The sequence below is a fragment of the Protobothrops mucrosquamatus genome, unplaced genomic scaffold, assembly GCF_001527695.2.
Source record: "Protobothrops mucrosquamatus isolate PMUCROS unplaced genomic scaffold, P.Mucros_1.0 scaffold154, whole genome shotgun sequence".
In the NCBI taxonomy this organism is placed as follows: domain Eukaryota; kingdom Metazoa; phylum Chordata; class Lepidosauria; order Squamata; family Viperidae; genus Protobothrops; species Protobothrops mucrosquamatus.
Window position 1 is genome coordinate 254880 of NW_015386518.1, and position 16463 is coordinate 271342.

The window sequence follows — 16463 nt, forward strand, 5'->3', positions numbered from 1 at the left end:
TCACTGAGTGAGCAGCCAGGGCGAATCACCCTGGAGGAGTCAACAGCTGGAAGCCTCTCCCAGTCCCTGAGGCTCCCCAATGGAGTCTCAAACTGGAAGGGAATCCTTTTGGATCGCTTCCCTCACTACTGTACACATGGCCAATGAGGATCATTCTCAGGGCAGTCTGGGAAACCAGAGAGACAAAAGAGATGCATTCCCCATGTTGAGGCACGGATCCTTGGCCACGCCTCCTTCGCCCCCTGCCACTGGCAAGGGCTGGGGCTGATGGGACTGCTTGCGCCTTGGGAGGGAAGGGAGGGCAACTGGCAAGGGCTGGGGCTGATGGGACTGCTTGCGCCTTGGGAGGGAAGGGAGGGCAACTGGCAGGGGATGATGGGACTGCTTGTGCCTTGGGAGGGCAGGGAGGGCAAAAGACACACTGGCTTTTCTGTTCACCTGTGGGCCCCCCCGACTCCCCCCCCACCGGCCTTGCTCCTCCTCCCCTCTTTCCTTTGAGTTGGGAGCCCAGCTGTCTTTGTGAAGCCCCCTGGAGGCGCCGTCCCCTCCTTCCCTGGTCTCCCCCTCTCGCCTGACTGCCCCCCCAGTGGCCTCAGCGGTTGTGACTCCTGCCCCCCCTCCCCCTCCCTCCAGTCCTGGCAATAGGGCTGCAAGGGCCCAAAAGTTGTGGAGCAGCCACAGCCCTCAGGCCCTGCGCGCCCCCATCGCCCGTTGCCCCCACAGCACTGGGGCTCCTGCCTGCCACCCGGTTGGCTGGGGGCTCCTCATCCGGTGCAGCCAGAGGCCCGGGACAAAGAGTGCCGGGTGAACTGGCCGGGCCGGAGGGCAGAGGGCCCAGGGCCCATTGGGGGGGTGGTGACTGGGGGGGGAGGGCAGGGGAGGAGGGAAGCTGCCTGTCAATGGGCTGAGGTGAGTGGCAGGGGGCGAAGGAGGCGTGGCCAAGCGTCCTTGCCTCAACACCCCATTCTGCTCCTGACGGGGGTCTTCCGGCCCCTCAGTTACCACTCTGTGACCCTCACCCTGAATGAGAAGGTGGGCCGTCGGCTCCCAGCCTCGTTCCGTCCCTGAGCAGACGCTGTGTGAGACTCACCCTGGAAGGGAGACCCTCTCGGTCGCTGAGTGAGCAGCGAGGGCGAATCACACGGGAGGAGTCAACAGCGCTCAGCTACAGGCTTCCTCCAGTGCCTGAGGATCCCCAGCTGAGTCTCAAACTGGAAAGGAATCCTTTTGGATCGCTTCCCTCCCACCTTCATACCCTTAGAAATAATGTCAGTTGCAGCCAGATCTCTTAGAATCAAAAGTAAATCTGGCGTCGAACTTGGTTATGAGGTATTGCCATCTCAATAAATTAATAACTAGATTCTTTGCTAGGGTGAGACGTTGGGTCCTCGAACTGGAAAATAAATCTGTTGGCCTTTTTTAATTCTAGATGTGGCCATTGAAACCCTGAGCAGATCTCTTGCCTGGCTTAATTTAGGCAGGATGTTGGTTCTTAGAACCAGAAAACATCTCAAAGGCCCTTTTTAAGGCTGGGTGAGCCGGTGACTGATAATAGATTGTATAGTTTTCTGCCTGGCGTAAATTTAGCCCTGGCGACGGGTCTTAGAACCAGAAAGGAAATCCCTCAATGGCCTTTTAAATGACCAGTGTGTGGCCAGTGATTGATAAAAGATTTCTATTTTTCCACCTGGGAATAATTTTATCCTTGGCTGCTGTTTAAAATGTGTAAGTTATGTTTTGACTGGTAAATAATCACGACACACAGTATGTGGCTGTCACTTCTATAATTTTGATTTCTTCTGTCACATACGTTTATCTTTTTGTTTCTGAAATATCTGTAAATGTGATTCTGACTTGGTAACATTCTGTTTGATGTGTATTTTTTGTAGTAAAACTGAGTTTTACTCCTGATTTACTGTTGTTAAGTAGTTGTGATGCTTATGATAAACAAAATATTTAATCTTTTGCCTGTTTTTATGTATCCTTTATGTATCTGTTCTTATCACCCTCTCTTCACCAAGAGATACACCTGTTGCGATATTCATGTATTTGAACCCTGAAGTTTCATTTTCTTTCTGAGAGAAATCTTTTGATGACAACTGTTGTTTCTTTTACACCTCACTTTTTTTTTTTTTATCAAAAATGTCATTTTAAATTAGTGAACTATTTAACCCATCATGGTATTTTATCATTGCTTTTGTGATTTTTACAATAATAAAAATGTGACTTTTTATCCTTAACTATTGGATGATATTTTTATGTATTTTATCTTCAGGACTGTATAATGTTTTGAATTGTACAAACTGTTGCATATGCTTGGAAGATGTGATGTTTGTGTTAAACAATAAAGTATTTGAAACTACTTTCAACTATATTTGTGATCCTGCAGTGAGGAGCGTGGATCTGTTGAAGTCACCAGGGATCATCTTTTGTAAGGATTTGGGGTTTTGGTGTATTCAGAAATGTCCTGTATTACCAAAATAAACTTCCAATGAAATTATGTTTGCACTTTTCGTAAAATTATTTTTGATTCTCTCTCTCTCTCTCTCTCCCTCTCTCTGCCCCACCTTCCATCTTCCCAATTTGGCTGCCTCTGTGAATCCCTGTCTCTCTCTCTTCATTTACCAGAGAATTGACATTGCTGCCTCTCCCTCTGGGCATGTACAGAGTTTTCTCTCTCTCTCTCTCCCCCGCCCCCCTCCAACTAGGAGCCCCGCGAAAGCCTTGCAAAGGGACCGCCTCCTCCCCCGCCCCTCCCCGCGGGGAAATTCCCCCGAGGCCGCGCGCGGTGCCCGCCGGGAACGGGAGTCCCCCGAGCTCTCGGGCAGGGCCGTCTGCGTCGCGAGTGGACTCCATCTCCCGTCGTGCTCCGCGCGCGAGGGGCCTCCGCCTGGGCGGCGGCGCGCGAAGCAGGCCGGGAGCGGGAGTCCGGCGGCGGCTTCCGCCCGTCGGGCTGAGCGGGCGGTGCACTCGGTTTCCCGGCGTGCCCCGCGCGGGCTGCGCGAGGCGGGGCGTGCGGAGGCGGCGGCGGAGGAGGCCGCGGCGCTGAGGCGGCGGCGGCGGCGGNCCTCCTCCTCGGCCTCGTCTTCCCCGGCGGCCGCTGCCTCGTCCGCTGCGGCGGCGGCGTCCAACCCGCGCAAGTTCAGCGAGAAGATCGCGCTGCAGAAGCAGCGGCAGGCCGAGGAGACGGCGGCCTTCGAGGAGGTCATGATGGAACTGGGCACCACCCGGGTGAGCGGGGCCCCGCGCGGGGAGGGGGCGCTTCCGCTGCCCGGGGGCGCCACTTCCGGTCGGGGAAGGGGATGCCCGGGCGGAGTTTGGCACCCGGGGACCCATCCTCCTGCGCTCCTCGTCCTAGCCCATAACTCAGGCCTCTGGAGGGGGTTGGACTACCCCACCCATCGTCCTCTGCCTAGCCTGAGTTGAGCTCTCTCGAGAGGGCTGGATTACCTCACCCATCATCCTCTGCCTCCCACCTCCCCATGGCTCACAGCCCTCTAGAGGAGATGGGTCCCACTCCCATCCTCCTCGCCTTCCTCCCCACCAAAGGACTACAGTTCCCATGCTTTGGCTCCTCATCCCTCCCCATGGGGGGCATCTGGGGCTCTAATGCCCATCCTGCCCATTGGGGTCATAGTAGGGGGTGGACTTTGCATGTAGGAGGAACACCTAGTCCTCATTTAGTGACCTTTAAACTTACAACAGCACTAAAAAAGTGACTTATGTGACCGCTTTCCGCACTTGCGACCGTCACAACCTCCCCAGGGTCACATGATCAACATTCGGATGCTCGGCAACTGACTACGATGGTCACAATGTCCCGGGGTGACGTGATCCCCTTTTACGACCGGCTGACTAGCAAAGTCCATGGGGAAGCCGGATTCACTTAACAACCGTGTCACTAACTTAACAACCCCCGCGATTCACTTAACAATCGTGGCGAGAAAGCTGGTAAAATGGGGGCAAAACTCACTTAGCGGTGGAAATTCTGAGCTCCATTGTGGTCGTAAGTCGAGGACTGTAAATTTTGGAGGGGGCCATCTTTGTAAGTGGGGAGGGGGAGTCTTTCCCACCTCTCTCGTTGCACCCCTTTCTACTTGGCCTTACCGGCACCCCAAAAACACCACAATTTCTACAGCTGGAAGATCAGCCATTCGGAGCTCCTAGCAGATTTCTAGAAACGGGACCGACTCAGAAACCTGCTTTAAGCCAAGATCGACGTGTGTCTGAAGTAGCTGCGACTGGGCCGTTGCCTCCGTCCGGCAGATCCGGCCCTCCTCGCGCGGGCCTCTCCTGGGAAAGCCGGGGAAAGCTGGTTCCCCGGAGAGGGTTTAAAATTAGCTGGGACAGAGGATGAGAAAAACATTCTGATGGGATCGGAGAGACGCCACCATCTTGGGGCGTTGTGTTGGCGTCATCTCACAAGCTGTAGCCGCAAAAGGCCATGATGTCCTGGGTTGTGTGTTGCCCGATGTGGGGTTGTGGCCGATGCCAAAGACGAGATGGTCTGGTCAGTCTTCTATGGACTGACACGTCCTGGTCCAGCCTGGGTGGATTTGAGGGAATTCCCAGGTTTTGACCCCGGTTCCCTCGATCTGAAGACTCTGAACTAACCTGGTTAGACATCTAATAGTGTTAATATTGTCTCTGGAGATTGATTGTTTATTTTTTCCTTCCTTCCTTCCTTCCTTCCTTCCTTCCTTCCTTCCTTCCTTCCTTCCTTCCTTCCTTCCTTCCTTCCTTCCTTCCTTCCTTTCCTTCTCCCTTCCTTCCATCCATCCATCCAATCCTCCTTCCTTTCTTCCATCCTTCCGTCCTTCCTTTCCTTCTCCCATCCGTCCTATCCTTCCTTCCTTCCTTCCTTTCCTTCTCCTTTCCTTCCCTTTTTCCTTCCTTTCCTATTCCTTCCCTTCTCTCTTCCTTCCTTCTTCCCTTCCTTCCTCCCCTCCCTCCCTCCTCCCTCCCTCTTTGGAATTAATTAATCTGTGGAACTAATTAATCTGTGGATCTCCTACAATAGACAGTGAAAAAGTCTCCTTTATGAGAAAACTTTTTTTCCCCCTTTATGGAAGAAGAAAAAAAATTGTTTTGACTTGACGAAAACCTGGATTTCCCAGGGATGGTACAAACAGTCTTCCACCACAGGGTCCAAGCGCAAGAATTTTTTTTTTTTTTTGCAAACTTGGTTTGATGTCCTTTAATTTTTTTATTTTGCAATGATGGTCGAGGAAGGAAGGAAGGAAATGGCGAATAATCTGAAATATTTATCATCTTGACATTAAGTGGCCCCTGAAACAGGCAGATTCTAATCCATCATCCTGTGGGGCACGTGACGCTCCTTTTCAGATATTTGGTGTGTGTGAGGTTTCAGTTCTTGTGGGTCTGGTTTGAGTCCCACGGAAAAGGGGGAAAAAAATCTCATTTTGCTTCTGCTGGCTTGGGGGTGGGGGGTGGGGGGATATTGTGGTGTCTTATTCCAGCCCTTTGCATAAAATGCTCTCCGTTGTACGGCCAACAGCCGGTTAATTTTCATTGGAACGGCCAGCAGGTTCCGTAGCCGGAGGAGACGGTCCCAAATATTTCCCCAACCAGTCCTTCCGGATAGACAAACAAGCAGAAGAAATACCAGTCCCCGGGGGGTTTTTCCAGGAGTATCTCTAGATAGTCCTTGACTTACGACCACAGTTGAGCCGAAAATTTCCATTGCTCAGCGAGACAGTTCGGTGAGATTTGCCCCGTTATATGACTTTCCTGGCCACAGCAAGGCTGTTAAGTGAACCTGACTTTCCCTCCTTGACTTGGCTTGCCAGAAGGCTGCAAAAGGGGAACCCCGGGACACTGCGACCGTCATAAATGTGAGTCAGTTGTCAAGCGTCTGAATTTTGACCCCGTGACCATCGGGAGGCCGCGACAGTCGTTAAGTGTGGAAACGGTCACAGGTCAACTTTTTCCGGTGGGGTTATAGAAACTTCCACTAAATGGTGTCTTTGTAAATCCTCATTCTTTCACACCGGGTTGGGGGGGGGCAGTGGGACAGTTTAGCCCCCAAACGAGCCGTCTCGCATCCAAAGCTGAACACAGATTTCCCCTCTTTTTAGGATCCCCTCAGGATGGGAGGGAGCGTTGCGTTTATGGCCCACGTGCCGAGCTTTTTTAATGTGGTAAACATCCAGGTTCTTAAAAAGTGGAGATTCCTGATGGGTTACATAGGATTGTGGTCTCCGTAACCGAATCACAGAGTTGGTACGCACCTTAGAGGCCGTCTAGTCCAACCCCCTGCTCAAGCAAGAGACCTGTCTCCCCAGGGCAGTGAAGAATCCGTGCGGACCCACTGTGAATTGACCACTGACCTCTTTCCACCTTCAGTTGCAGGCTCAGAAGTTGCGACTGGCGCACAGCCGAGGACCTTATTACGGCGGATCGCTGCCCAACGTCAACCAGATTGGAAGTGGTGCGGCAGAGTTTCAGGTAACCGTCATTGAAGCAAGCCACAATCTGGGGATCTTCCTTGACATTTCTTCCATGATGGTTTTGCTTTTCTGCTTGGGGGGGGGGTCCCCGCCCTGATTGGCAGGAGGGGTTTAGCCCAAGCTGCAACTGAACCCAGATGCAACTTTTTATTGGCACTCAGCTTGTTGAAATTGACACATAATTATTGAAATTGACAGCACAGTGTGTTAAAATTGACTGTATTGAAATTGATGCACAAGTTATTGAAATTGACACATGTTATTGAAATTGACACCTACATTGAAATTGACACCATGTATTGGAATTGACACGCAATTTATCAAAATTGACACAGTTGATATTGAAATTGACATACAATTGATACTGATATTTAAATCAACACAAAAATTATTGAAATTGACGCATGAATTATTGAAATTGACACACATTGAAAATGATACACAAATTATCAAAATTGACACACAGGAAGTTCCTGTTCCCCAATTTTGCAGACCCCCGCCTCAGATCTTCACACTTTCACAGACCCCTCTTGTCCCAACCACACTGCCTCTCTCTGTGCCCCCACCCCACCCCCCGCAGGGTCCCCTCCATTCTCCGCTGGACTCAGCCCGGGGCACGCGGCACCACGGCTTGGTGGAACGGGTACAGCGGGATCCCCGCCGGATGATCTCGCCGCTCCGCCGCTACGTACGACAGATATCCTTTTCTTTCTCTTTGCTTGCTACGCAACGCAACTCCAGCCGCCGGGAGTCACCTTTGGTGAGATGGGGAAGCCTATAAATTTAATACATAAACACACACCGACCTTGGGCTGGTGGTTCTGCAGGGACCGACGAGCAAAAGCAATTCCCCTTTGGGGGTTCGACCTACAGCGGGGACTTGCTGAAGGCCCATGACATTGTGTCCTCCTTAACTCCCCCATCACATCGACAGTTCTCCTTATAGTCCGGCGTACCTGTCCCCTCCTGCTGAACCGAGCTGGAGAAGGTGAGTCTTTACCACACTTTACCTACAGAGCAAGCCGCTGGTATATAAAATGAGAGCACACCTCGTTCCATACTGGCACTGATGCTATTACCTAGTTTGGTAATGAAACGTCTGTAAGAATTCAACTAAGTTTAGAGAGCACCAAGGACCCTTCAGTCCTCCTCCTCCTCCTCCTCCTCCTCTCTTTCTCCTCCTCCACTTCACAACCTCTCCCTCTTCCTCCTAGCTCTGATGATGTTACCTAGTTGGGTCATGAAATGTCTGCAAGAAAACAGTCAAGCTCGCAGAACACCAAGGACCCCACAGCTACCATCCTTTGCCCCTAACTTTTCCTCCCCACTGCTTTCATCCTAGTCTCCTCCTTCCCATCGGTCACTTACAGGTCATCCTTGAGTTATGACCATAATCAAGCCCTGCAGTTACGGTCGTAAACCATGACGGTTACAAAGCACGTTACGCGCAGGAGCGGACCCCATTTTACGACCTCGCCATTTTCTCCGACGGCGATCTTTGCTTTCCCACCTTTGGCCAATTTCTCAACTCTCGGGACCCTATTTTGCTTGCAGAAATGGAGACGGCCACTAGAGGGCGAGAAAGGCATTCGGGAACCTCCTGGTCTGTCGCTGCCCACTAATGGCAGCCTGTGGATCTGCAGCCCAGATCTGCAAATTCTAGCTAATGTTGGGAAGCAGTTTTTCCCCCACAACCTTGGAGTGACTGGTGTTGTTGTTTTTTTTCCCCATTGCAAAGGACAATGCCTTGGGGCAATTTTCCTCTGGAGAAAGAACGCTTGTTTAGACTGCCTGCCTCACTCAACAGGTGAGCCATTTTGTATTTCTCCCTCTTTAACGCGATGCTTCCTTCCCGCAGACTCTCTCTTAAGCTTTTAGACATCCTGGCGGCTTCAGATCTCCTTTTGAGGATCCTCCAACCCTGTGGCTCTTTCCTACACCATCTCCTACAGGACTGGGGGGCTACCAGCACCCCCCACTTAAAAGGGAGCTGTGTAGGCTTGATGGGGGTGAGGGGACCCCTCCCACGGGGCTGTGTAAAGTTGGCTGCAGTTTGCAGAGCCTCAAAGCGCCCTGCGTATTTGTGAATGCACACAGTGACAATCAGATTCGATGGCCCTTCTGCAATTCTAGAAATTGGGGGGGGGGAGGGAATGCACCAGGCTGTTTCTCCTTTCATCTAGCTTGCCTTCTCTCTTGTGGGCCTCCCCCCCTCACACACCCACTCATTCCCCCCCTCCCTCAAGGCCACAGAGGAGGGAGGAGCCTGATCTGCTCACAACTCAACAATAAACCCCATTATGTTCCTTTGGAAGAGCTACAGCAGCCTAGCCCTCTCCCTGCTGCCCCCCCTTCCCCTCCGTTTTGTCCCCGGAGACATTGTTAAAAAGATTAGGGCGGAAAGGGAGCGTTTAAAAACACACACACACACACACACACACAAACCCTCCCTCTCTAGCGGCTTCGTTAACGTCCCAACCTCTTGTCCTCCCACTGGATTACATCGGCTGCTGCGTTTCGCACTCGGTGCCAGCTGGCGAGGCGGAAGAAGGATGGACGTGCCGTGCATATATACAGATTCGACCGGCGAGCCCAAATTTTCCATCGCAAAGCGAGGTCTTTGTTAGATTAGCATTGACCCGTTTTATGACCTGGCTTGCCATGGTTGTTAAACGAATCGCTGTGGTTGTTAAGCTAGTCACATAGTTGTTAATGTGGCTTCTCTGTGGACTTTGCTCGTCAGAAGGTTGCAGGAAGGGGATCGCGTGAACCCCCCCCGGGACACTTCAACTGTCGTAAATACGAGTCAGTTGGCAGGCGTCTGAATTTTGACCACGTGACCCTGGGGACAATGGTCGTAAGTGTGAAACAACAGTCCTAAGTCTCTTTTTCCCCCGTGCCACTGTAAACTTTGAACAGTCGCCAAACGAACCGTTGTAAAGCTGAGGACTAGCTGTAATGCGTATCGTCTGCACATTTTCAGGATTCTTCCTCTCCGTTAAGACGGAGCATGGATCATTTTTGGAAAAAAATCTGAACCTTAAAACCCTTTTCGTTCCGCCCTCTTCTCTTTCGTTAAGCAGAACGAACTCGGACTCTGCCCTCCACACCAGCGTGATGAACCCCAACCCACAGAACATGTACCTGGGACCCTCTCAGGCGGCCCCCCCTCCCAGTCGGAAGACCGGTGAGTGCCTGATGGGGGGCGTGGGTCTCGCGAGAGAGGCGGTGGCCACGCTCTGGCTAGGATTCGGGGTTTCTTTGCAGGATGCTTCTTGGAGATGAGCATTTGATGGAGGTTTAATTGTCCCGTCTAAGGAGAAGCGGCAGCTTTCAATGTCCTAGAGGGAGAACCGTTTTTGAGGACGGAAACTCAGACTTGAAGCATTTGGCCGCGTTTCTCAAAGTTGGCCACTTTAAGAGGGGTGGGACTTCAACTCCCAGAATTCCCCAGCCAGCACAGCGGCTGCTTTCAATGTCCTCTAGACTAGAGGAAGAACAATTTTTTGAGGATAGAAACTCAGGCTTGAAACCCGGCGTAAATGCTTCAAGCCTGAGTTTCTATCCTCAAAAAATTGTTCTTCCTCTAGTCTAGAGGCCATTGAAAGCAGCCGCTGTGCTGGCTGGGGAATTCTGGGAGTTGAAGTCCCACCCCTCTTAAAGTGGCCAGCTTTGAGAAGCAGAGATTTCAGAGGGCAAAACCAACGGGAGCTTCCAACGGACCCCTAGCAAGGGGGTCGCAAGCTGAGCAAGGCAGAGGAGGAGGAGGAGGAGGAGGAGGAGGAGGAGATGGGGAGTGCCTGGAAGATAATAATCCCAGCAATCTTTCATGCTATCTTCTACATTTTCTTCTTTTTTTCTCCCCTTTTTTTTAAGGTTACCTAGATACTGATACGGATAGCAAAGGTAAGACCCTTTCTTTGATACACCCCCTCCCTCAAAGCCTCGGCCTCACTTGTTCGCATAATCAATTTAGGGAGATGATCATCTGCTTCTAAAAGTTGAATTTTTTTCTTAGTTTTACGAGCGAGAAGAGGCTGTAATCTTTTCTCTTTTCTCTTTTCTGTTCTGGTCTCTTCTCTCTGCTTCTTTCCTCCCTTCTGATCTCTCCTTTCTCTCTTCTCTTCTCTTCTCTTCTCTTCTCTTCTCTTCTCCTCTCCTCCTAACTCTTCTGCCTCTTCCTCCTCCCAGTGTTTCTTTTCCAAGTGCCTTCCATCGAAGAGAACCTCTTAGACGACGGGAAGCAGTCGCTGAAACCTTGGGACACCAAGAAGGTGGGTGCCTCACCGGTTTCAGAAGCGAGGCCTCGTGGCTTCTCCCCATCACCCCCTCCTCCGTTGCTCCCCCCCCTTCCCCACATCCAACAACGGGATATTTCTCTTCCTCAGCTCTCCTCGTCTTCCGCCCGTCCCCGATCTTGCGAGGTGCCTGGAATCCAGTGAGTAGCAGTGGGATTCTCTTTCCCGTCGCCACGTTGTTTTCTCCGCGGGTGTTAAACATCAGATCCATCAAAGATCTTTCTCCTGTTGATCAAACGAGGGGAAGGACTTGTAGGCTGCCAAGGGCACAGCTGATGCTATGAAACTGGGCCCCTCTTGGAAATAGTATTCCCACCTTCCAGCGTGGTGAAAGAAAAGTCTCACCGCTGGTAGAAAGGTAGCTGCTCAGGCCAAGGTGGGCGAGATCTCTACCTGCGGGGAGTCGAGAATAGTTTTAGAGGTCCCCAAATTCACACACATCGTTGGTAAGGCCCACACAGGTGACACTTTTTCTCTTCTTTTCCCCCCCTTTTTTCCGTCTCTCCTTCCTGCAGCATCTTCCCGTCCCCAGACCAGCCTGCCAACTTGCCTCTGATGCCGTCCACCCTCAACACGGGGGGGTCCCTGCCGGATCTGACCAATCTGCACTTCCCTTCCCCGTTGCCTACGCCCCTGGACCCGGAGGAGTCGGCCTACCCCAGCCTGAGCGGCGGAAGCAGCACCAGCAACCTGGCCAGCACCATGACGCACCTGGGGATCAGCGGTGGGATGGGCCTGGGCCACGGCTACGACCCCCCAGGTACGCGCCGGGAGGCTTCTTACCCTCATGTCGGTATCAACCAGAGTTTGATCGGGTAGCTTTTCCAGTCCCCCCCCCCCCAAAAAATGCAAGCGATTTATCAAAACAGGACGGATTCTCGTCCCGGCTCGCCTCGTTTCTCACGAGCGGTCGAGTCGGTTGCGAGCGGTAGCCCCGTTGCACCCGGGCAGGTGCCCCATCCATCTTCTCATGTGTCCTTGCAGACGTTTGGCATTTTATTCCATTGTTTGTGTGTGTGTTGTGTGTGTATGTGTGTGTTTGTGTCGAATCGAATCATTTCTCCAGCTCTGGAGGTAGCAAAAGTTTGCCGGCTCGTGAAAAGAAAAGCTCGCCGTTCTTTCTCCTCCGGAAGTCCCCGGAGGCTGCGATGTGCCACAGTCAGCCCTCTTCCATGTGTGTATGTGTGCGTGTGGGTGTGGGTTTTGCTTGTCTCATGGATTTATGGTTCTTTTTGTTCTCATTTTTTATTTTTTTGTCCCCGCAGGGCTGTGTTCATCTATGCAGAGCTCTCTCAGTAACCCCTGCCTCCAGTCCTCGCTTAACGCCCCCGCCCTGCGCCCTTCGCCCAGCAGCTCCTCCATCGGCTCCCCGCTCAGCGGCCAGTCCTTGCCTTCCTCCCTCAGCACCCCCTCGCTGTCCACCTCGCTCAGCAACCCTTCCCTCCCCACCTCGCTCAGCGCCCACTCGATGCCCTCGGTCCCGGCCAATTCCCGGCTGCCCCCACCGCCCCATCCCCACCACCATCCGCCCCAGGGCTTTGGGGGCCCGGCCTCCTCCTCCTCCTCCTCTTCCTCCTCCACCGCCTCGTCCCCGGCCGCCTCCTACGCCCCTCTGAACGCTTCCCCCCGCCGCAGGGTCCCCCTCAGCCCCCTGACTCTCCCCATGGCTGGAGATACGAGACGACAGCACCCCAAACAGTTTTCGCCAACTATGTCACCCACATTGTCTTCCATCACCCAGGTACGCACCCGGGAGGGGGGGGAGAGGCTTGTGACGGGAATGTTTTGTGTCCGCCCCCCCTTTGTGTTCCCTCCTGGCCCCTCTTTTTTTTTTTTCCCTTCCTTTCCTTCCTTCCCTTCCTCCCTTCTGTGTTCTTCACTTTTCTTTTCCCATCTCATTTCAACCGGAAGTGCCCCTTTCCTTCCCCGCTAAGGATCGTTTCCCACCACTTCTCTTCTTCCCCCTTGCAACCCTCAAGCGGCGTGCAGGTAGTCCTCGGCTTAACGACCGCTATCTGGAGCCCAAACCTTTCTGTCGCTAAGCGAGACGGTGGTTAAGCCACACCCTGGGGATCCTGCATCCAGTTTTGGTCCCCACGTGACGGAAAAAAAGATGTTGAGGCTTTGGGGAAAGTGCAGAGAAGAGCAACTAAGATGCTTAAAGGCCCGGAGACTGAAACACAGGAAGAACGGCTGCAGGATTTGGGTGTAGCTAGTCTAGAGAAGAGAAGCACTAGGGGTGACACGATAGCAGCATTGCAGTATTTGAGGGGCTGCCCCAAAGAAGAGGGGGTCAGTTTATCTTCCAAAGCACCAGAAGGCAGGACAAGAAGCAACAGATGGAAACTAATCCAGGAGAGGAGCAACCTGGAACTAAGAAGGCATTTCCTGACAGAACAATTGACCAGTGGAACTACTTGCCTGCAGAAGTTGTGGGGTGCTCCCATCGCTGGAGGCTTTTAAGAAGAGACTGGACAGCCCCTTGTCTGAAGTGGTCTAAGGTCTCCTGCTTGAGCAAGGGGCTGGACTGGAAGACCTCCAAGGTCCCTTCCAGCTCTATTCTGATCCAGTTGTGGTCGTTAAGCCGAGGATTACCTATAATCCCACGGAGGCTGGAGATTGGGGCAAGGGCTGAGGGGTGGTCCAGCCGCATCCATCTAAGAGCTATGATTTCCTACCCCTAATAGAGCAGGTGGGCATGGCCGATACCAAGAGCTCCTCCCTCCCTCCACAAAGGGACACGTCACCCCCACTTGTGGGGCAGTTCCCCTTTCTGAGGCTTCCCTCCCATCTCCAGGGGGTACCGTTGGACACCAGCAAGCTCCCCGCAGACCAGCGGCTTCCGCCCTACCCCTACAGCCAGCCAGGTGTGCTGCTTCAGCACAGCCAGAAGTCCCAGCACCAGGTGCCCGGAGGAGTCCCTACCTCTCAAACATGCCAGCCCTCCCAGACGCCCTGCCCTTACCCGGCGCATTACCAGCCTAATTCCATGCTCCAGCACCAGCTCAACCAGCCGTTGGGGGACTTCGGCTTTGGCAACGTGAGTTTACCCCACCCCACCCCGCCCTTTGCTGATTTGCCAGGCTCGTAGCGGCCAGCGGGGTCCTCGGGAGGTCATCTAGTCCCACCCTCCTGCTGGTTGGGCTCCTTGTGACGGGACCCGTGCCTTTTCTTCCCCTCCGCAGTTCGACCAGTACGGCTTTGTCGACAACATGACGGGAGGTTTTGCCTTCAACAGCAACGCCTTCGCGGAGGACATGGGTGCCTTAAATTACTCGCCGAGCGACCACATGGGACCGCCAATGGGCGGTGGGGGCGGCCACAGTAGCAACAGCAACAGCAGCGCCATGAACGACCCCCACTTGCTCGGTCGGCAGAACCTGAGCAATTGCAGTCGTCATGGCCCCATCCCGAACATCATTCTCACGGGTAATTGGCGCGTTCCATTTTGCGGCGGGTTGGAAATGGGGCACCCGCTGATCGGGCGGGGAAGTGGCGGCCGCCTTCAGCTTTAGAACGGGCGGCTCCCCATTCGAGCGGACGAGATCTCTCTCAGGATACCCCCCGATCTCACCAAACGAGATCGGGTGGATCGGGGAGCGCAGCAGCCCACCTGGTTAGGACCCTGGGCAGGCCGGTGTTTGAGACCCAGGTGCTGTCGCCAGATGGGATGAGCTCCCGTCACTGGCTGCAGCTCCTTCTGACCCAGCAGTTTGAAAGTGTGTAGCCAGGAGTTTGACTGATGGGTACCACTTAACGGGGACACAAAAGGAGCCCCCCAACTCCACGTCCCCACAGGCAACGGTGATGTCACCGTTCAATCCTTTGGACCCGGAAGTGCCTCAGTGCTCCCAACAAGAATATTGATGTAGTAGGGTGGATTTGAGTTCTGCATCCTTCCCTTTGGGGTGGGCTGGATCCCGACCTCTGCCTGCAGATGGGGTCCCTCCGACTGACCTTTGGTTCCCATGCCCCGTTGTGTAGCTGTGGATGTCCGCTCTTCCTTCCTAGGGGATTCCCCGCCTGGCATCTCCAAAGAAATCGCCAGCGTCCTGGCAGGCATGCCGGGCTTCGAAATGGACGCGGCTTCCCTGGGTCTGGATGAGGATCTGAAGATCGAGCCGCTGAGCTTGGACGGACTCAATATGCTGAGCGACCCATACGTCCTGCTGACCGATCCCTCCGTCGAAGACTCCTTCCGCACCGACCGGCTCCAGTGAACCCAAGGGGTGCCGAGCGACCCCCCCCATCCACCCCGGCAGGGACAGCGGGACCCTCGCGAGCCGCGGAGAATCAAACGGGCCGGGCCGGGCCACGCTGCCAGTCCTCGGGGGGGGGACCGATCGAGAGAGAGCGGACGATTCGTGCTTCGCTTCCTCCCCAAATGCCGCGTTCTCTCCCCCCCCCCGCCACCTGGGGAGAGACCCTGGTAGCTTCAGCAGCTTGGATGCTCTCCCATGCTTGGCCCAGAGGCAGGGCCGGCCCCGGGTTCAAGGGACGTTGAGGAAGGGCGACGAGGCGTCCTTTCGAATCCATCCGATCCTGAGCGTTGGGTGGAACGGATGAGCAGAAGCAGCGAGGGAGGGGAATGCCTTCCCAGATGTATCTGGGTTGGGTGAGATCGTGGGGGTCACCTTCTGAACCCCTCAAATCAAGAAACGGGGCGGCGTAAAAGCATCTCAGCCGTTTTTCACCCCCCCCCCCTGTAAGATGTCTCCCAAAGGGAGGAGAATAGAGAGAATGTCCCATCTTTTTGTTATTGTTTTTATTTCCCCCTTAATTTTTCTCGCCTAATCAATTTCTTGCTGGTTTTTTTTTTAATTTTATTTTTAGAGAATTCTGTACATAACCCTCCTCCTTTTTCTCCTCTCTCTCTCTCTCTCTCTCTTTCTATCTCCTTCTCTCTCTGTCTCAAACTGCCATGTTTTTCACCCCTGGGGAGATGAAGGAGCATAGTTGCTAGTTAAGGCACTTCTAACTTTGCATTCTTATCTGTCGGGCGTGGAAGACCGAGTGCCGGGGAGCGAGGGGAGGGGGGCTGGTGGGAAGACCCCCCCCAGGCTGGGTTGGCCACAGACCTGGCTTGCTGCCTCTTTCCATCTCCCCCTACCCCTTCCCCGCCCCCGAGGAGGAGACGAACCAGAATGATTTTATTATTATTTTTTAAATACATGTGAATTATCATGATGTTGTGTGTGGTTTGGACAGGATTGGGGGAGGGATGTTTTGTTTCAGTTTGGGGGGTGGGGGGCTTCTGAAATGTTCCCCCCCCCTTATAGGCCAGGTTCAAAGGCACAGAGTTCGGTGGGTGGGTTTCTCCACCTGATTATTTTGGTGAAAAACTCCCAAGGATGAGAGTGATTCTGCCTCGCACCCGCTGCCCCCAATCTTGTTTTATCCACAGCATCTGATCGAATCAAATATATTGACTGTGGCAGTTGTTACAGGTTGCCACACCTATCTTCCGATTTGCAGCGGTATGCATAACCGAGCCAGGCTACAATGGAGAGCGAGTGTGTGGCGTGTTTGTGCCAGCCAGTCCATCTCAGCCCTCTTTGAGGGCGACTCCCTTCCGTCCATCTCGTCTTCCCAGCCCGCTGGCTTTCGGCCGGCTTTGAGGCAGGTCAGTGCTCACTTTTGAGGTGCGGTGGCGGGGTTCCCCACTCCCCAAAACGCCCCCACAGGTGGTGAGGGT

The 16463-nt window shown here is 53.6% G+C and overlaps 1 protein-coding gene across 1 annotated transcript; it reads left to right on the forward strand.

Annotated features, from left to right (window-relative positions):
• Positions 1 to 1324: 1324 nt before the first annotated feature.
• Positions 1325 to 14988, forward strand: CRTC2 (CREB regulated transcription coactivator 2). Its single transcript, XM_029283618.1, has 15 exons — positions 1325 to 1329; positions 2709 to 3231; positions 6367 to 6468; positions 7051 to 7157; positions 7387 to 7458; positions 8209 to 8277; positions 9554 to 9657; positions 10347 to 10376; positions 10677 to 10744; positions 10859 to 10908; positions 11284 to 11532; positions 12122 to 12509; positions 13566 to 13808; positions 13954 to 14197; positions 14780 to 14988. Exons 1-15 carry the CDS (start codon positions 1325 to 1327, stop codon positions 14986 to 14988), a joined length of 2463 nt encoding a protein of 820 aa, XP_029139451.1.
• Positions 14989 to 16463: the final 1475 nt, after the last annotated feature.